Consider the following 21565-nt stretch of genomic DNA (forward strand, 5'->3'; position numbering starts at 1 on the left):
TAAAATAGCTTCAATTGCTTAGCCATGCATTATTTTAATTATTATTATTTTTTTTGGAGACGGAGTTTTGCTCTTGTTGCCCAGGCTGGAGTGCAATGGCACAGTCTCAGCTCACTGCAACCTCCACCTCCCCGGTTCAAGTGATTCTCCTGCCTCAGCCTCCCTAGTAGCTGGGATTACAAGCATGCACCACCACGCCCGGCTAACTTTTTGTACTATTACTAGAGACAGGGTTTCACCATGTTGGTAAGGCTAGTCTTGAACTCCTTTTAAAATGATATAAAAATAGAGAATAGAGCACAAGGGAGACCTTTGGGTACTGGAAATGTTCCGTATCCTCCTCTGAATGGTGGTTACATGGATATATGTAAAAATTCATTGTGCTAAATGCATGAGCTCTGTGTATTTTATTAAAGTTATACTCAGTTAAAAAGCATTCATTCATTCTAGCAAATCTTTAATACTGATGTCTCTTAAGACTGATATTATTAGAGTTGAAGAGTTAGTTACCTGCACCAATACAAAAAACCTTTTCTTCCATCTCTTCCAGACATTCTTACCGATGGCCCATAAATACCTAAGGGAAATGAGAAAGACCAGAGCTGCATTAATGCATGAGTGAGTGAATTGTTGAACACACTTTGCCATGAGGCTTGGTACATATAAACAAGGAAATGCACATGGCTCAGGAACAGGGCACAGATTTTGGAGCCTGTGGTTGAGCATAAGCAACAGCAAGCACTGTTCACTTCCACTTACAGGAGGAATTGAGGCCTATCGTGAGACTTAGACTCCTTGACTGATTCCAGAAAGCATCTTGGAAAATGTTATGCTGCAACTTAATTTGTGTACGCGCTAAAAGTCTTTTAGGTAGGGGAACTCCTGAAAGACACTGCACACAAAAGAAAAAAGAGGGTGCTAAATCTCACAACTCTTTTGCCTCTTGTCAAGTTTCATTCAGGAAAACCTTCCCTTGTTTTCTTTTGCTGTATTGCAGGTGTATTACAAGGAGAAATGCGGGTACATTACAGGGAGGAAGTTCCAAGTCAACACAGGAAGTGCTCCCCACTTCCTTCCTCCTTCTCCAAAAGCTCTTCGGTTGAAAGAAATTAATTTTTTATACAGGAAAATAAAATAAAAAGGAGGGTTGAGAACTACAGAGGCAGAGCTCAAAGCTATCTGGATATGTTAAGATAAGTATTACTGCTTTTTTTTTTTTTTTGAGACGGAGTTTCACTCTTGTTGCCCAGGCTGTAGTGCAATCGTGTGATCTCAGCTCACCACAACCTCCTCCTCCTGGGTTCAAGTGATTTTCCTGCCTCAGCCTCCCAAGTAGCTGGGATTACAGGGATGCGCCACCATGCCTGGATAATTTTGTATTTTTAGTAGAGATGGGGTTTTACCATTTTGGTCAGGCTGGTCTCAAACTCCTGACCTCAGTTGATCCATCCGCCTCAGTCTCCCAAAGTGCTGGGATTACAGGCGTGAGCCACCGCGCCTGGCCTAAGATCAATATTACTAATCAATTCATGTATTATCCTATCTGCTTTGTGGATTGTTACACATTGAACTGGCACCAATCTAGGAATCGAGGCTGGCATTTTTCAGGCTCTATCCAACTAAGAAAGGAGAGATCTGGTCATACTGAAATACATTCAAATACTAACTGAGTTCTAAAACTGGCTTTACCTGTTTACTGTCATCAATACCCACTGGAAAACTTCCAAATCCTCACCTCACCTCAAATCAGACAGAATTTCTGCTTTGGAACATAATGAAGAATTCACCTAATTAAAACTTTTCCTGCCTGACAAATTTTGGGGGCCCTTAAGAGTGGCTGGCAGCCAAAATCTACTCAGACCTTCAAGCCAGAAACCCAGGAGTCATCCTGGGTCCTTCTGTTTCCTCATCCTTTTTCCTCAATAGCCAAGTGCAGTTGAGTTTTTACCTCCTGGGGAGTTCCTCACGGCTCCGTCTTCCCTCTTCCCACTTCCACTATTTCAGTCCCCACCCACATTTTTTGCTTCCATGGACAATTATAGAGGAACCTCTTAATTGGTTTCAGGGACACGAGAATGATTTTTATCCTATTCCTGGAAATGAGACAGAGCTTACCACCTGCAAATCTTATCATGCCTTTTCCATGCTAAAATTCCTTCAGTGCCTACCCTCTTCCCCTGCCATTTATATGAAAAGTGCCTCAAATTTTGGCCTCTTACATTTCATTTTCATGATTGGTCCCACATCTGTTCACCTATTCTATTGATTTACTTGATATTTTTCTTTAAATTAACTTACTTAACATGAATACATTTATTTTGAAAAGGAAACTATATTATAGGCTTGATATACTAATTATACATTATGTAGCACACATTAAAATACATAAATGATTACACTTGTCCCTCAGCACCTACAGGGAATTGGTTCCAGGACCCCTGCAGACACCAAAATCCACAGACGCTCAAGTCCCTTACATAAAATGGTATAGTATTTGCATATAAACTAAGCACATCCTTTTTAAAAAAATTTTTGGCCGGGCGCGGTGGCTCACGCTTGTAATCCCAGCACTTTGGGAGGCCGAGGCGGGGGGATCACGAGGTCAGGAGATCGAGACCATCCTGGCTAACACAGTGAAACCCCATCTCTACTAAAAAAAAAATACAAAAAATTAGCCGGGCGTGGTGGCAGGCGCCTGTAGTCCCAGTTACTCGGGAGGCTGAGGCAGAAGAATGGCGTGAGCCCGGGAGGCGAAGCTTGCAGTGAGCCGAGATCGCGCCATTGCACTCCAGCCTGGGCGACAGAGCCAGACTCTGTCGCAAAGAAAAAAAAAATTTTTTTTCTTTTTTTGAGATGGAGTCGCACTCTGTCACCCAGGCTGGAGTGCAATGGCATGATTTCCTCACTGCAACCTCCACCTCCTGGGTTCAAGTAATTATCCTGCCTCAGCCTCCTGAGTAGCTGGGATTACAGATGTGTACCACCATGCCTGGCTAATTTTTGTATTTTTAGTAGAGACGAGGTTTCACCATGTTGACCAGGCTGGTCTCGAACTCTTGACCTCAGTTGATCTGCCTGCCTTGGCCTCCCAAAGTGCTGGGATTACAGGTGTGAGACACCTCGCCTGGCCCCTCCCATATATATTAAATCATCTCTAGAGTACCTATAATACGTTGTACAATGTAAATACTATGTAAATGGTTGTTATACTGTATTATTTTTAATTCACATTATTTTTTATTATGGTATTTTTATTTTTCATTGTTTTTCCCCCCCAAATATTTCCCATCCATGGTTGGTTGATTTCTCAGATGTAGAACCTGTGGATAAGGAAGGCCAATTATATCTGATCCATGCTCGTCTGTATATCATTAAAACAATCTAGTGTACTATCAGTGGCATGAATGCACTTGGGAAAACCTTAGCCTATAGGGACAAAGTCCAGCATCTTGACCTAGCCTAAAAAACTTTTCATTTTCCATCTCTGCTTACACCTTTGACTTGGTTCCCGCACATTGTATTATCTACATTGTGTATCTGTAATTCCTGACCACACCATAAAAATTCACACCTCTGTAACTTGGTACAACCTATGCTGCCTGGGATGCCTTCTCCCTGTTCCTCATGGGAAAACTCATATTCTCCCTCACTTTAAACCTTTACTTTGATGTCATCATCTCCTAGGCCTTGTAGATAATTCTGCTGTTACAATTATCACACAGCTTTAATTTATTTGTGGTTATATTTATTGTTACTATTGAACTGTGAGTTTCTGGAGGGAAGGAACTCTGATCCTGCTTTCTAAATACCTAGCACAGAACCATGTTCTTCTTTCTGAATTCTTATCAGTTCCTGATATATGGTAACTGGTCAATAGACGTTTGTTATAGTTCAGTTGGTTTTAAGCGCCATGCTCTTGAGAGATCAGAGCGATCTTTCTAAAGATTTCTGATGAGATTTTAAAACACTGCATACAAAACATGTAATCCATTGCCAAGTTCTTCAAGCTTGCCTTCCCAAATGTACCCCATATCATTCCATCCCTATTGCAACTACCCAGTCAAGTCACCATCAACACCACCTAGACCATGACAGGAGTCTGATAACGGACTTTCCTACTTTCCTTCTTGTGTCTATTCTCCATTCATCCTGCAGTAGCTAGACTGACCTCTTAAATGGGTAAATCAGATCGCCAGTATGCTTATTCTAAATATGAATGGGAAACTATGGAAGGGTTTTAAAAGGTGGGGTGGGGGGGATACAATCATATTTCTATTTAAGAAGATCTCACTGGCTGCTAGATAGAGAATACACTGTAGGAGGAAGGGGGTGGCAAGAGAGAAAGCAAAGAGATCAGTGAAGAGCTGGTCACAGGGGCTCAGGCAAGAGAGGTGATGGCTGGACCAAAGCTGAGGCAGGGAGCATTGACCAGATGACTGATAAGTTTATCAGCCCTGTGCTGCGGCTGAGGCCGGCGCAAACAGCTCTGGGGTTACATAGATCATCCAGCTGTCCTGGTCAGTGCTTAAAATAATATATTAATGTATTCATGGAATAAATGGACATAAGAGGGAGGTTCAGCCAGGGCTAAGGAGAGAGATTATTGGCTTGTAACAGTTAAGAGTATAATCTTCCAGTTCTAGTTCTACCAGTTACTGTGAGATGTTGGTCAAGATGCTTAACCTCTTGGTGCTCCGTAAGACAGGTCAGTAATGGTTCCTCACTAATAGGGCTGTTGTGAGGATTAAATGAGACAGTGCTTGTGAAGTATAAGCATGAGGCACGTCAGGAAGTAGATGCACAATAAATGTCAGCTTTATTACAAAATCTCTCTATGGGCAGAGGAAAATGTATCATTTTAGCAGCAAACAATAAGTTAAATATGTGAAAGGAAATCTTGGACTTAGGTACATAGGGAAGTAGATGATGTAAAAAATCAAATTCAGGAAGTGGGCAAGAAATTTTGTAGTTTTTTTAGTAATGACTAGCAAGATTGTAACAGCCTCACACTTTTCTGGAATTGTATCTGGCAGCTACTAACGCTTTGCCTTTACTTTGCATCCATAGAAAGAGATTTGCAACAGTGAATACAGCTACAACATCTATTGTGTATATAATCATAATACATGAGAATAAAAGTAGAAGAAGAAGTTCATAGAACCTATACAGTGTAATTCATATTGAATCGTTAACTACTTCATAATAAAAACAATAACTACTACTTAGTGAAGTGTTACAAGTTTTCTGTGCTGTGCCAGGCACTTTATGGGAATTTATTACACTCATCTGGAGGAGTTAAGAGCTTAAATGTGGAGATACGTTACCCAGATTCATGTGCAATCTTGGGCAAATAAATTACTAGAGTTATCTCTACTTTGGTTTTCTCATCTATACAATGGGGATAATAATAATGGTACCTACCTCAAGGGTGTGAGGATTAAAGTAGAAACATAAAGTGCTTAGAACAATAGCTAGGTTAAAGTAAATACTTACTATTAGCTATATCATTATATACTATTATTCCTGTTTTACGGTTGAGGGAGCTGAGGCTAAGAAAGTTTAAGTAACTTTCCCAGGTTCCACAGCGGATGAAGGACACAGTCAGAAATTAAACTCAGAACAGTCTGACTCTAAAGCACCCTCTTCTTCACACTCTTCCTCCTCCTTTCTAGATGACAAACTTTGGTTTCTTTTTTTGAAGTAAGAACATGAGTCACGATTCTAATTGAACAGAGGGGATTTCTGGTTAAAGGCTTCTGAATGGGAAAGCTGGTGGGATCAGAGAAAAGGCAACAATTTTCCTTCGGAAAGTCTGCTTGAGGGAGGGGCTTTCCCTCTGAGGTTTTCCTCAGAATTTATTGCTAATTTGGCACATACCAGAAGGTGTCAAAACCAAGAAAAACTGAGGGCTGAGATGTACTGTTTCTGTCTAGTCAGCTCCGGCTCTGCATTTTCTTGGGTGGAAACATGCTCATTAAATGGGATGCACAGTACCTGGAGCAGATGGAAGTTCTGTTATTGCAGACATACAGGTGGCTTCCCTCCTAGCTCCTCACACTACAGGCAGATCTATTTGTGTGGGCATTAGTGGCCCTGAATCTCTGTCTTCAGGCTGTCCGGATATGTGGAAATCTGGATTTACCAATAGATAAAGCAGCATTCTAATGTACTGAGAGGCAGTTTAGACCAGTGGTTAGATCTCAGACTAAAGGAGAAACACCTAAGTGGCAATTTTGGCTCTGTCGTTAACTTTCCTTTGGCTTAGCTGCCCTGTGCCTCAGTTTCCTTAGCTGTAAAATGGGGATAACATAATAGTTACTTTATAGAGTTCTTGTGAGAACTCATGGGGGTGATATGTGTCAAGCACTGAGCATGCTCACTGGCACGTGGTAAGGACTGGATAAGTATTATCGTTGTTGTTATGTGTGCTACTATTTGTAGTAGTAAAAACAGCAGTCCTCACAGTGGCTCACACCTGTACTCCTAGCACTTTGGGAGGCTGAGGTGGACAGATCAGTTGAGGTTAGGAGATTGAGACCAGCCTGGTCAACATGGTGAAACCCCATCTCTACTGAAAAAAAAAAAATTAGCTGGGCATGGTGGTATGCATCTGTAGTCCTGGCTACTCAGGAGGCTGAGGTATGAGTATCAGTTGAACCTGGAAGCAGAGGTTGCAGTGAGCTGAGATCATGCCACTGCACTTCAGCCTGGGTGACAGAGCAAGACTGTCTCAAAAAAAAAAAAAAAAAAAAAAAAGAAAAAAAGAAAAAAAAAAGCAGTCCTAGTAGAAAGAGTAAATAATTACCAACTTTGTAAAGGGTTTCTCTTTGGATTCTTTACTTGAACTCACATTCAACTTTTGGGTGCACATCTGTTGAGAAGGAAAGTGAGGTACACATGTCTGGGTTTGGAGCTTCAGGCCATATTTTGCATCATGATTTGAATGTATCCTCTCTTATGACATTTTTGTAAAATTCTTGCTACTGGGTCACTGACATTCATGTTATTCACTGGGGACATTTTAGTTATATGAGAGGCCAGAGAGAGCAACCTACAAAGGATTAAAAATATAAGAGGAAGATTCATCTGTGTTCAACTTAAGTTCCAGGAATCCCCCAAAATTGCTGAATCATGGAAGACCACCGTGGCCTGAGTGTCCCTCTGCTCTGGGACTACTTGGCAGGGTAGCACCCATGGCAATGCTTGCAACTTTTCATTTGAATAAAAAAAGGGACAGTCTTCTCTCATATGATATTTGTGAATTTAATGTGAATTAGTAACATAGCTCTCTTTATTAAATATCTACTCTTGCGGCCGGGCGCGGTGGCTCACGCCTGTAATCCCAGCACTTTGGCAGGCCGAGGCGTGTGGATCACGAGGCCAGGAGATCGAGACCATCCTGGCTAACACGGTGAAACCCCGTCTCTACTACAAAATACAAAACATTTGCCGGGCGCGGTGGCGGGCGCCTGTAGTCCCAGCTACTCGGGAGGCTGAGGCAGGAGAATGGCGTGAACCCGGGAGGCGGAGCTTGCAGTGAGCCGAGATCGCGCCACTGCACTCCAGAATGGGTGACAGAGCCAGACTCCGTCTCAAAAAAAAAAAAAAAAAAAAAAAAAAAAATCTACTCTCGCAACTGTCAAGTATACAATATATTGTTATGAATCATAGTCATCATATTATACAATAGGTCTCTTGAACTTATTCCTCCTTGTCAGAAATTCTTCATCAGAATTTCTTATAAGAATAGAAGTCACAGTGAGACAAGAACCATGATTCCTACAGGGATGCTTTTGTCCTCTTCTTGGGTGTGAAGGAGTGTATGCAGAGCAGGGAGACTCCAGGTACCTCAGCTATCTTACAGCAGCCCAGCAAGAAGAAGCATGGGCTGGGGAAAAGTACAAAGAATAGATAAAAGCAAATAACAATGATGATTACAACCAACACCACTAACAACAATAACTCTTCTATAGCTGTAGCTGTTACCATGTATCAGACCTTGTTCTAAATCCTGTATATGTATTAGCTCATTTAGTCCTCACAACAACCCTACAAGACAAACACTGTTGTTATTTCTGTTTTATGTTGAGCAAAATGTAGTCCAGAGGGGTTAAGAAACTTGCCTACAGCTAGTAAGTGGTTGTGGCAAGAATTTCATTCCAGGCAATTTGACCTAATTGGCATTTAGGGATAATAAAGAAGACAAAGTAGAATCACAAAGATATTCAGCTAATTCCAAAGAAGGCAGAAAAATAGGAAAAAGGGAACAAAGATCAGATAGGACAAACAGAAAATAAAAAGCGAGGATGACAAATAACAAAATAAGTTTAAATCTATCAATAATAACATTAAATGTAATTAGGCTAAATATCTCAACTAAAAGGCAGAGATCTTCAAATCTGAGTTAAAAACTTAGACCGCATTCTATGCTGCCTATAAAAAATGCACTTTATAAAAGACACAAATAGGTTAAAAATAAAAAGATAGAAAAAAAAGATTTACCATGCTAACACTTTTTTTATTAAAAAAACTGGAGTGGCTATATCACTGTCATACAAAGTAAATTGCAGGAAAAGAATATTGCTGGGGATCAAGAAGATTATTTCATAATGATAAAGGAGTAAGTCAATCAAGAAGACATAGCAATCTTAAATGTTTATGCAGCTAACAACAAAGCTGCAAAATATATGAAGCAAAACCAGACATAACTACAAGGAGAAACAAATTTAAAATTGTAGTAAGAGATTGAGAGCTTCCTCTAAATGAATGACAGAAAATCAGTAAGGATATAGATTATTTGAACAACACTATAAACTGACTTGATCTAATTGACATTTATAGATAAGAAGTCAACAAGGGAGATAAAATGAAACACTGAAGATATTTAATTAGTCTAGTCCAGTACCCTGGTTTTAGAGTCTGTGCCAGAAAGAGTGGTGTCTTGGAGACCTATGAGGAGGAGAGAAGTGTGATGATTTTGAAGAACAAGAGGTCTAGAACAGTAGCACAGCTACAGAAATGGAAGGGGAAAAGAGATTTTAAGAGGATAGCCGAGTGTTACAAACTGTATTCCTTTTGAAGTTTTTAAAAAAATACAAGGATAATCAGAACTGCTGCAAATTACTCCTGGTTGGTGGACTGTGATTCATTGAATGAATTAAATGTGGAGCCATAAGGAGCTCTCTATTTTAGTCAAGCTTCAGGTCCTCAGTTAAGGTTGGATTGAAAGCAATAACTGTGGACCCAGCTCTAATGCTTGCTCTGACTTGGGCAAGAATTTTAACGACTTTAAGCTCCAATTTCTCTAAGTGTAAATGGGGGTTCATTTATTCACTTATTCATCTAAACAATAAATAATTCACTGGACTTTTGCTACATGTCAGTCTCTGTATGAAGGTCCTGTGAAAAAAGGGGACAAATTTCCCTTCTGACAAGGAACTCACAGTCTAGTGGGAAAGACAGACAACGAACTAACAAATAAAGAAGTATATGATATAAATGATAACAGCTCTGGTGAAAACAAAACAGAGTAAGAGAGAGAGGGAGGACACAGGTGGGCCAGGTAAGGCTTTCTGATAAGGTATAGAAATGTTGGAGATCTGGGTGAAAGAGAAGGGAAACAGCCGGGGCAAGGGCCTTCAGATGGGGGTGTACTTTGTGCCTGGGAGGAAGAGCAAGGAGGCCAATGTGGCTGGAACAGTGATCAAGACCAGGTAGGCAGGGTCTCGTAGTCATGGTAACAACATTGGCTTTTACTCTGAATGAGATGGGGAATCACTGGAGGTTTTCCTGCATTCGAGTGGCAGGATCCGACTTGCGTTTTTTAAATAAAATTCCCTTGCTTCATGGTAGGAAATAGAATACTGGGAGGCAGGGGCAGAAGCAGGGAACTGCTTATGAGGCAGGAGCAGCAAGTGAAGGGAAGCAGCAATGGAGGCTTGGAGGCCAATGGTGATATGGAGGCAGGGGTGAAGGGTTGAATTCTAGATTTATCTTGAAGACAGAGGGAAAAGAATTTGATGATGGCCAGGTTTGGTGGCTCATGCCTGTAATCCCAGCCCTTTGAGAGGCTGAGGGGGGAGGATTGCTTAAGGCTAAGAGTTTGAGAACCGCCAAGGCAATATAGTGAGATCCCATCTCTCTCTCTCTCTATATATATATATTTTTTGTAAATCTTAGCTGGGCGTGGTAGTACATGGCTATAGTCCCAGCTACTTGGCAGGCTGAGGTGGGAGGACTGCTTGAGCCCAGGAGGTCAAGGCTGCAGTAAGCTAGGATTGCACCTTTGCAGTCCAGTCTGGGTGACAGAGCAAGACCCTGTCTCAAAAAGAAATACAAAAATTGATGGTGGATGAGGAAGAAAAATGTCAATGATCACTTCAAGGTTTTTGGTCTGGGTATCTGGGTGAAGGGGGGTTCATTTACTAAGATGGGAGAATGATAATACCTACTCCTTGTGAGGCAGTTTCAGTGATAAAATAAGAGAATGGATGTGAACGTACTTCCTGAACTTGAAAACACCATACAGATAAAAAAGATGAAAATTAGAAAGGCACCTAGGAGTTGCTGATTCTCAAATATGCCCAGATACTAACATTTTGAGATCCAGAAACAGTGTTGATTTTTCCCATTGACACATTTCTATTCAATAAAGTTATTCTGAATGGCCCAGTGGCTCATTCAAAGAACCACAGTGCACACCAATATTCATAATTCCCAGTGATGCTTATGTTCCTTTTATGTTTACAAAAACCTTAATGTGGAAACAATTTATAACCTCAGCTATGCTTCTTAAAAATTCCTTTTTCGGCTGGTCATGGTGGCTCATGCCTGAAATCCCAGAACTTTGGGAAGCCAAGGCAGCAGATTGTTTGAGTCCAGGAGTTTGAGATCAGCCTGGCAAAACCTCATCTCTACCAAAAAATACAAAAATTAGCTGGGTGTGGTGGTGCACACCTGTGGTCCCAGCTACTTGGGAGGCAGAGGTGGGAGGATGGCTTGAGCCTGGGAGGCAAAGGCTGCAGTGAGCAGAGATCAGGCTGCTGCACTCCCGCCTGGGTGACAGAGCCACATCCTGTCTCAAATTTTTTTTTTTTCCTTTTTCTCTTCCATTTTCTAAGCTGTGACATTGCTCTCATATTTCTATCCTCCTTTACACAACTGGGCTCAGTAAAACTATTTTAAGTTTAAATGGAAAAAATATTGTAGTCCATAAACATTTTTATTTTCCCTGAATAGTACCTTAGGCAACTACAGTTGCTCACCCCTGATTTAGGCCACATTGGGTCTGATGGTGTTATTAAGGCATCCACCGTTCACTTTTCAGAGCTATTTTAAGCTCTCTTGGTGTATTTCCTGGCAGGGGTAATTTTAAAATGGAAGTCTAGCAATATGAAATAGCTATGAAACCTGTCAGAAGTGAGCTACGTATTTCTTCTGTCATCTGTAGGGTCAAAGTAGCCTGAAATATGTCAATAATTTTACAAACAAATCAACACAAAAATTCCCCAATCCAAATCAGTTAGTTCAGTTTCCAGCAGAGTGAATGAAGAAAATGTGGGAAATGGAAATTCATCCAATGGAGAAAATAATACCTGTGTCAAGTGGTTGTTGTGGAGAATAAGTGACAGAATAAACTTCCTAGTACAGTGTTTCAAAGGGGACTTGAATGTGGGTTGAGGCACTGATCATCTTTTTAAAGGAAGTTGAAAAAAAAGCAGTTTAGAGGACAGATACGTTCATTCATATTCTGTTCTCTATTTTCTCTCTTTGATCTGCCCTATCCCCTTTGTCTCTCTCTCTCTCTCTTTCTATGTCTGTTCTGCTCACTCATGTGCTGGTTCCTTTAGCAAATATTTACGGAGTATTTATGAGGCAGGATTTTGCTAAAGATGCAGATCTTTTCTTGTGTACTACAGAAACCTAACTGAATTATCAACCCCTTTGTCTTGAAAGTAGGATGTTCATCACAGGGGGAAGACATATTAGGAAGAAATTCCATGAATATTGTCAGAATATATACCAGGAGCATGATAAGAAGGAAGAACGGTAGACCTCAGCAATGTTTCACGGCATTCTAATTTAATTGAAGAAAATCTGGTTGTACTTTATCCTGGACACTTGACAAAGGACTGAGTGTATACTTAGGGCCCTGCATACGCTCCTATGGCGTTTTCACACCCCAGGCAGAAGAGCTTTGCCCTAATCCCATCTCAGGCTTGGAATAATTTGGCCTCAAGACAATGCAAAGCAAATTCTCTAAATCCAAACCAAACCTGGCGTTGAGTCACTGGTCTCCAGATCACAGGTGACCTTTGCTTCCTCTGGAACCCTTCATACCTGAACCTCTCTGGTGCCCTGACTGGTAGGTCTTTGTTTTTCTCTGGAACCTTGGGCTTTTTTCGCTTCCTAGAACTCCGAGGCACCGTGGCTAGGCTCCTGTTTTTACTCTCTGACTGCATGCTGCTGTGGTCTGCTCATCTACTGGGAAGTTCAATTCCTGTCCTGGACTTCATGTGAGCTTCTGTTTAATCTTGTCTTAATCACGGCTAGGCCCTGAAATTGGGTTTCCGAATTCCCCAAACCTCTAGTACATCTAACCAACCCTCTTTTTTTTTTTTTTTTTTTTTTTTGAGATGCAGTCTCACTCTGTTGCCCAGGCTGGAGTGCAATGGAGCAATCTTGGCTCACAGCAACCTCCGCCTCCCGAGTTCAAGCGATTCTCCCGCCTCAGCCTCTTGAATAGCTAGGATTACAGGCGCCCGCCACCATGCTTAGCTAATTTTTTTTTGTATTTTTAGTAGAGATGGAGTTTTATCGTGTTGGTCAGGCTGGTCTCAAATCCTGACCTCAGGTGATCCTCCTGCCTTGGCCTCCCAAAGTGCTGGGATTACAGGCATAAGACACCGTGCCCAGCTGTAACCCTCATTTTTAACGGCACTTTTAACACTTTGAGCCTTATCATCAATATATATACACCCAAAAAAGAATTAATGAGACTTCTGTAGGGCCCAGAGGGGCTGAGCAGAATGATAGCCAGTTGGCAGTGTACCTGCAGAATACCCGCCAAACACTCCATTCCCTTCTACCAGTTAAACTCTCCCTTTTCAGAGTTACACAGTTATCATGTTTTCTGAGATAATGAGATCCATGTGATTTAGTTTAATAGGTCATGGCTCACCATATACTCAGTCATCAACAAACATTTTCTAGAAATATCACTGGTTTTATTTGTAAAAAAAAAAAAAAATATGGCATCTTACCTATTCTTTTTACTTCACTTGAAATTAATTGGTCATTTTTCTCAAACCTTAAGAAAATGAAGATGATCACAGATTTTCTATTTTTCCTCATTCATTTAAATGCTGCACTAAATACTAAAATATATTAAATGCGAATTGGTTGAAGGTGGCCTGTCCCTGCTGCTCACACCTTGAAGATGTGGTTGCTGATTGAGGTGTGAGTGAGCCATATGTAGAGTCTGAATGATCTGGATGCCTCTGACAAGGTACACAGAGCCTACAGGACCTCCCCAAACTAGAATCACCTAGCATGCTGCTTAGACAGTTTTGAATTGTCCTAGAAACGCTATTAGAGAAAGAGAAGGACATTTTTCTATCTTGACAGCAAAAATGCAAATACAGTCCTCCTAAGAATTGAGGGAGATTACAGTAAATATCAAAGTAAAATATTTTAATATGGATCCTTTATATTTCCTTCTACATAGTTCTCTGAAGATCTTGTGTTTGCTTCTGTTTTTGTTTTGAGAAATGAACAGACGTGTGTCCAAAACTGCTAGTTGGGGAAGAAACACTTACCCAGAATGCTTCATGTTTTGAGGCTTATCCATTCGGACAGCAAGTTTGATTTTCAGATCTTGGTCAGGGCAGTTTTTGGAGACTGCCATTTTGTGCCACTCTGACTGTTTGGGGCTGTTCGGGGTGGGATGGAGAATAACCTGTAGGGGAAAAAGGACAAGCAGCTAGGAAAGAGAAGCACCATTATGTTTTTATAGATGAGAAACTTTGATTCTGAGTAGTGGAGTGACTTGAACAGTTCTCACTGTGGAGCAGCCATGCCTGGGGACAGAAACACATTCTTTTGCTCCTTCCTTCTCTTCCTGGCAAATTTTATAAAAAGTAAAGTTTTCTGTAATTCTGTAATGATCATTCTGTCATGAAAATCATGATTTCTGTGATTCTGCTTTGACTTTTCTAATGTTCAGACATACTAAACAAACCCAGAATGGAGAACATTGTCCACACATTATTCTCTACATCTTTGTATAAGAAGATGGATGCATAAAAAGAAGAAATATGCTTATATATGAGAGAGTCCTTTTTCTCCATTCTTTAGGATTTCTTTCACTTTTCAAGAGGAGAAATTCTTCAAGGCCCCCAGGGGAAAATGGAAGGAACCTTGTTTGATGGATGAGAAATGTGGGATTCAGGGAAGGAAAGGGACTTGCTTGGAGTCACACATTTCAACCTGATTTCACCTGGTCTGGAAATCTTATCACACAACACCCAACTTTGCCCAGGCATGGATGAAAGCACACATGACTGGAGGAAGGATGAGCTCTTAGGAAATGCCTTTCACCAGTGTGCTTCAGAGATGGCAGTTTAATTTGGGTCTTCTGCATCCATTCTTATTGTCTGGAATTCTGAGAGTGAAACAGGAAGTGAGTAACTCACTAAATCCACTTTTTCGCTTTGTGATCACAGAGTTCTCAGGAGCCACAAGGGATCTGGGGAACATGCATTTAGGGAGGAATGGAATATTTGGAAAATCCCTGAAACTAAGGGAACAAGAACTAAATATAGGCACGACAAAAGCTGGGCTTGCTAAGATTTGCTTCTGTGATGGCAGCATGCCCTGGTTTGTGGCACGTTGCTTTGGCTGTTTTCAAAGTATTTATTTTCTCCAGGTGCAGGGACAGCGGGCCCCTTTCCTGGGCTTCTTTCACCTCTGGAGGTGGCCGTGAGGGGCTCACGGTCTCATGGGGGGACACTCTGGCCTTCTAGATGCTGTATCAGCTTCACTAGTCATGCAAGCTTGGCCCATGCTTGAAGGGTAGACACGTATGGCTTCCTGTGTGATTGTGGAATAAGACTGCTGAGAGGAGGAGGAGGAGGCCATGGCAGAGAAAAAAAAAAAAAAATCAGCCCACTTAGCTGTGCTTCATTTATGCTGATTTCTTAGCCCTTCTCTTTCTGGGCCTGACCCTTTTTCTTCATTAAATTCCCTATCTCCGATGAAATATATATTCTTGCTAACCACAAATTTCAAGTCTTCCCAATGTCTTATGACATGATTGAAATACAGAAAAGCCTGATTTTTCAGAACAGAGGCTGTCAATGTTTTATGATCATGCACTATTTTAGTATAATGTTTTTGAGCAATTAGCCCAGTATCTATATGCTAACATTTTATGTTACATAAGTTTACTTTGTATTAATATATTACCTTATTGCATATGTCATAAAATATACACAAATCAAAGATGGGCTAAAGATTTAAAAACCCATATTTTGGAATAACTTGCGAATTGTGGTGGTTGTGGTATTATTAGCTATATTTAAGGTACCACATAACATTTAGGGCAAGGTACATTGTTGATGACATTGGTTATAAATCCATAGTTCGAATAGTCTTCTAAATAATTTCATCATGTCTTGACTGACATCTTGTCCCATCTGATTACATTGGCATTGTTTTTATCTCATGATATGAGTGACAGAATGTTTGCTAGTAGGTCAGGTGTTGGCCCCACCATTTTCTTGTTTGCCAGGCTTGCATTGCTAGTACTACCTGCAAATCAGAGCTTTTGTGCAGTTATCTTCTGAGGCCGCTTGTTTATTTTGTAAGGGTTCATTCAGTTCCAGTTCCAGCATAAAATGTATAAATTCACTTAACTGGCACCAGAGAACTGCAACATGTCATAGGACAGATGCTGGGAGGAAATGAGTGAGGTAGGGCACTGCTGGGTCGTGGAGACCTCTCGTTTTTCTCCAGGAACTGCCTGTTCTTACATGTCACCCTGTATCACGTGCCACATCCCGAGGCCCGACACTTTGAGGCAGCTGCTGATCTCAGTGAAGCTGACCCTCCATCCTGAGGTGGTCTGGCCTAAGAGAGGTAGTGGTGAGATGTGCTGGGAAGTCAGGAAGGGAGGTGCTGGTAAGAGACACCCCATCCAGGGCCAGAACAGCAGTAAGTAAGAAAGGCCCTGGGCTTCTGTTTGCTCCTGCCTGTTTGGCAAAATCACAGAGGGAGCAGTGCTCTGGGCACCCGGAGCTCATTAACAGGCCTTTCGCCATATGGATTCTGGGCGTGCTTCCCACTGGCAATATGGTGTCCATTCGTGATGCAATGGCCGCAGCTCATTACCGGCTGTGCCACAAAGACTTCTTTCCATGTGCAATTGCTTGCTGGGGAGACCTCTTTTCCAGGGTGGATGGAGAGATGAAGTGACCACAGCTCTCTTCTGTCTTTGCCCCCACCCTGGATGCCCCTGACAGGCTGATGACTCATTTGTATGTGTCAGTGATGCTGAATTATGAGGGTCCTTCTGGGTGCACCTGAGTCCCAAGCAGACCAGACACCTCATCTGGACATTCCAGGCTGCTAATCAAGTACTTTGTCAGTTCAGCCGCGGACCATGTGTGCTGTGCTTTGATGTGGGGATGCTGATGTGGCCGCCACGACCCACCCCCTGCAGTAGCTGCACTCCAGCCAGCCGTGGCTTCTTCTAGTTGCCTGGGCACACAGGCAGGGCCTGCTGGGGGACTGCTTTACCTTCAGCCTTTACCTGACGGATCCCCTCCTCGACTTAGCTTATATCTCTCTCGGTACCTCTTGCATACCCCAGGAAGGAATCCCTGCCCCTCAGTCTGGATGACTGGATTCTGCCTTCTTGCTAAGTGCTTCATTTCCAGTTGTTTATTTTTTTTTTTCTTTTTGGCCTAACAGAACACTTCCCATGTTGCACTATAATTTCTGGTTTTATGTCTGTGTCCCTTAAGCTTCGTGAGGTTAAGGGTTTTTACCTATCATTATTCCTATTTGCTCTGTGCATAGCACAAATGATTGGACACAGCAGGCCTACAGTCCTATAATATTGCAGGGTTGGGAAGGATGCAAGAAAACAGGCACTCTCTTCCGCCTTTTGTGGAAGGATCAATTGGTGCATGCACTTTAGGGGACAATTTGGCGGCAAATTTCAGTCAGCAAAATATATTTTGAAAACTTATTCTATAGATATCCACACATATACAAAGAAATAAATTCAAGGCTAGTCACTGAAGCATTGTTTATATAGCCAAAGATGAAATAATCTAAAAAATCATCAACAGAGGATTTGTTAAATAAAATGTATCTACATAGTGGAATATAATGCAGTTATGTAAAAAGGAGACAGGTCAGTCTAGGGTCATATGAAAACTACTCACCAAATATAATGATTTCAGGGACCATGTAGAGAAGCGTGGATATAGAAACTTGCAATTGTGCTTTTTTAAAAAGAGGGGGAATATATGCTTACATATGCTATGTTTGTACATGCAGAGACTATTTGGGGAAGGATAACCATAAGTTGAAAAGAATTTTTTTTTTTTTTTTTTTCTGGGAAGGGATACTAGGGTGAGATAGAAGAGATAATCACTTTTCACTATATATCAATTTTAACTTGTTTTCACAATGTACCTGAATTTTTTTAAATTAAAAAGGTTATTAAAAACAAAACACAACACTAAAGAAACAAACCCAAAAGTGGTTGAATGAATACATGTAACACCAGGATTCTAAACATGGATCTGCTAAATGTGGGAAGAATTAGAGCATAGAAACACTCTCTCGTGAGGTCCAAGTGTGACTTCACTGTACTCTTGGGTCACCCAGCTGCTGCCCATGAAGATGCTGCCAGCAGAGGGTATCCAGCCAGCACAAGGGCCAGGCAGGCCAGCTCCACTGCAACTGGCAGAAAGTTTCTTTGGCACAAAGGAGGAGTAAATTAGCATCTGGGGGAATGTATAAGGGGCCTGAAGAAGAGAACGAATCATTATGAAATTAGTGTGTGTGTGGCTGTGGCAAGCCCATGACCTTCACCACAGCAGAGCCCAGGGTTTTCTTTTTGTGTAGGGACAACATAGTGTAGTGCAAATAGCCCTGGAGGTGAGGCAACATTTCTGAAGGAACTGGACCCTCTGGGCCTCAGCGTGCTCTTCTGTACAAAAGAAGTGATGACTGTGGCTGCCTCAGCAGGGTTGTCTGGAGACAGCACTGAGGGGCTGTGCACAAAGTCTTTGGGATAGTGGCCTGGCCCATGCATGGGCCCCTGACTGGCTGGATGGCCCTGGAGAAGTCTCCTGCCTTCCATGGGAGCAAGTTTTCTCATCTATAAAACAAAGGATTTCAGTATGCCACTGGCATTAACTTTTCTGAGTAGAAATGGCTTTGAGAAGTCGGTGAATGCTTCGGTAGCCAGTCCAGAAAAATGCATATAGGCCCAGGCACAAACACATTTGTAAACTATTTCCAGGCTGGGTGTGGTAGCTCATGCCTGTAATCCTAGCATTTTGGGAGGCCGAGGTGGGCGGATCACTTGAGGTCAGCAGTTCCAGACCAGCCTGGCCAACATGATGAAACCCTATCTCTACTAAAAATTCAAAAATTAGCCAGGTGTGGTGGTACACGCCTGTAATCCCAGTTACTTGGGAGGCTGAGGCATAAGAATCACTTGAACCTGGGAGGTAGAGGTTGCAGCGAGCCAAGATCATGCCACTGTACTCCAGCTTGGGCAACAGAGAGAGACTCCAGCAAAAACAAAAACAGAAACAAAAATAAAAACAAAAAAACAAAAAACAAACAAACAAAAAACCAAAAAAACCCCCAAAACATCCAGGGCATTCTGGATCCTGGGTCTTCGGAGGCTCATTGTGGACCCAGGTTGAACTTCCTGGGCTGGTCAGTTACACTTGTTCCTTCTAACACTAATATTCAGGGTCTTTGAGACTCATGATTCTTAACATCTGCCTTCTTGGAAAAGGAGAAATTTGAAGAAAAATGAAAGGCAGGATAATTCCTCCACTCTCTGTGTGTCTGTCTTTCCCTATGGACAGAAATGAGTATCTATCGTTTCTCAAAGAAAACAACCAAACCTTTTCTTTCATCATCTCCTCCTCCCACTTTTCTGGGTAGGGACACTGTTTTTTGCTTTTGCTGTTAGCTTTATTTACTTTTCATTTTACCTCTATCTGTGGTCTATGCTGTAGTAATATGACTCCAGGTTGATTCCATAGATGAAAGCCAGATTGGAAAAATGGGTGAAAGAAAGGAAGAAAAAAAGGAAGCACAGGAAATGAATTATTGCTGGCATTGTTAGGCGTGTGTGCCTGTGTGCTTGTCAGGGGTGGTCTCTCATTATGCTCTAGATGTTATATCAGAGGCTCAGAGAGATTGTCTGGGCTGAGATCACTTAGCTTTCAGGAGTGATTATGCATTAAACCAGAATGAAATAAAATTTATATTTATTTATTTATTTATTTAATTATTATTATTATTTTTTGAGATGGAGTTTCACTCCTGTTGCCCAGGCTGGAGTGCAATGGTGCGATCGCGGCTCACTGCAACCTCCGCCTCCCGAGTTCAAGTGATTCTCCTGCCTCAGCCTCCTGAGTAGCTAGGATTACAGGTACCTGCCACTATGCCTGGCTAATTTTTTTGGTATTTTTAGTAGAGATGGGGTTTCGCCATGTTGGCCAGGCTGGTCTCGAACTCCTGACCTCAGGTGATCCGCCCACCTCGGCCTCCCAAAATGCTGGGATTACAGGTGTGAGCCACTGCGCCCGGCCGAAATAAAATTTATTGAAAGTCTATGTGCTGGGCTCTGGGTATAAGGTAGTAAACAAAATAGTTTAGGTTTCTATCTCCATGGAGGTTTTACAGTCCAGTGGGGCAGACAGAAGCCTGAATGTCTGTCAGTTCTGTTCCTTTCTGTCATTGGTGGTCACTTCAGTAGTGCATGTGAACAAGGAGCTGAGATAGCAAATGAAGGGGACTGAGCTGTCAGGAAAGGACTCTCCAAGGAGGTGGCATTTATGCAGAGAAGGCATTTATGCTTTTTGAAGGTTGGAAGATGGGGAGATGACAAGAGATAGAGAGAAAGTCCCCCGAGGAGGGAGAGAATTTGGTTTATATGAGGGATTGAAATTTGGCCAATGATGCTGGGGTATAGTAGGCAGGGAGGAATGTGGCAGCAGATGGGGGTGAAGAGGTGAGCAGAAGCCAAATTAAATGAGTTCGGATTTTACCATAAGCAGGTGGGGCAGGTTATTGGCAAAATCAACTTGTGAAAATATTACTGGCTTCTTGGGGCAGAGTCAATGGTTCAGATGCAAACAGAAATTTCACTATTATCTCAGTGGTTCTCAAAGCGGTTGGTACCACCTCTCAGGGGTGTCTCAGAAATTTTAATGATGTTTTGATTGACAAAACAATGGGTGCCAGTCCCTGTTGGCAGTGAGTGGGTGGGTCCAGGGATGCTAAACATCCTGCAAGGAATGAGATGACGCTCCCTAGGGAGGCATCTTCCTGCATCCCATCTGACTTTTGAATATTCCCATGGGATATTAGTGGAGGTGAAAAAATCTGTTTATAATGAACTACATGGAGATCCTAACTCTTGTCTTACATTTCACATCAAAGTCTTTTTGGCACACTTCTAAGGAAATCAAGGACACTTTACTAAGTATTGCTTAACATTTCAGTAAATCAGTTTACTGATGCTCAGGCTTAGGAGTCACCAGTACAGCACATCTCCACACCTCACAGTCGGTTTTGTAGCTGTCACCCTCACAGTGACTCTTCACACGGGAACAAGCAGAGCATTCCTCTATTAGATCTTTGAGTATTTACATTTTGAAGGTTTTTACTATTAATTTACTTCCTTTTGCTTCTCTCTTATGTCATTGTGTTGACTTTAACATTGTCAGGTGGGTAGGCAGTTACATCATCTAAGAATTCCACTTTAAGACAGTAAAAGACATTACAAATCTTAACTCTAAAGGATGTTTGGGTCTGATAGTATTGAGAACTCCTGCTCTATCTCCTGTAGGGCACACTCTTGTTATCCCAGCTTTGTAGAAGAGAATCTGAGGCTCAGAGTGGTTGAGGAACTTGTTCAAGGTCACCCAGCTAATGTAGAGTGGAGTCCAGGATTTAAAGTTCAAAACTGAGCCTCTCAGCACTTGGCAATGCTGCCTCTTGGTGACCTGTGCACTGGAGACCTAGCTGGGGAAATCCTCTCTCTGGAGTCCCCCTCGTGATGGGAAGCACTTACCCGCCCGAGCTCCTTGTCCTCCAAGGCCAGGACGCCTGTGCTCTCTGTGAACAGCTTCACCTTCACAGCTGGCAGTGCATGGGTTGTGGAGAAGTCACCCTGGGTGCCCCAGCTGCAGACAGAATCAAAGAGGTCATTGTAGACATATCTGCCTTGATGAGTCTAAACTATTCCACTGTTTCCAGGTCAGGTGAATGCAGGGTTAACCCAAGGCAGCATTAGCTGTCA

At 42.0% G+C, this 21565-nt stretch overlaps 1 protein-coding gene across 13 annotated transcripts in view; it reads right to left on the reverse strand.

Moving 5' to 3' along the window:
- Positions 1-21565, reverse strand: part of CADPS (calcium dependent secretion activator) — a 483498-nt gene that overhangs the window by 173748 nt on the left and 288185 nt on the right. For all 13 annotated transcript variants that reach the window (XM_015130515.3, XM_077993272.1, XM_077993270.1 and 10 more), the window contains exons 7-9: positions 21338-21449; positions 13818-13957; positions 511-577 (exon numbers count right to left, since the gene is read on the reverse strand). In XM_015130515.3, coding sequence (XP_014986001.1) covers positions 511-577; positions 13818-13957; positions 21338-21449 — 319 coding nt within the window. The remainder of the gene's footprint in view (positions 1-510; positions 578-13817; positions 13958-21337; positions 21450-21565) is intronic.

The sequence above is a fragment of the Macaca mulatta genome, chromosome 2, assembly GCF_049350105.2.
Source record: "Macaca mulatta isolate MMU2019108-1 chromosome 2, T2T-MMU8v2.0, whole genome shotgun sequence".
NCBI lineage: Eukaryota > Metazoa > Chordata > Mammalia > Primates > Cercopithecidae > Macaca > Macaca mulatta.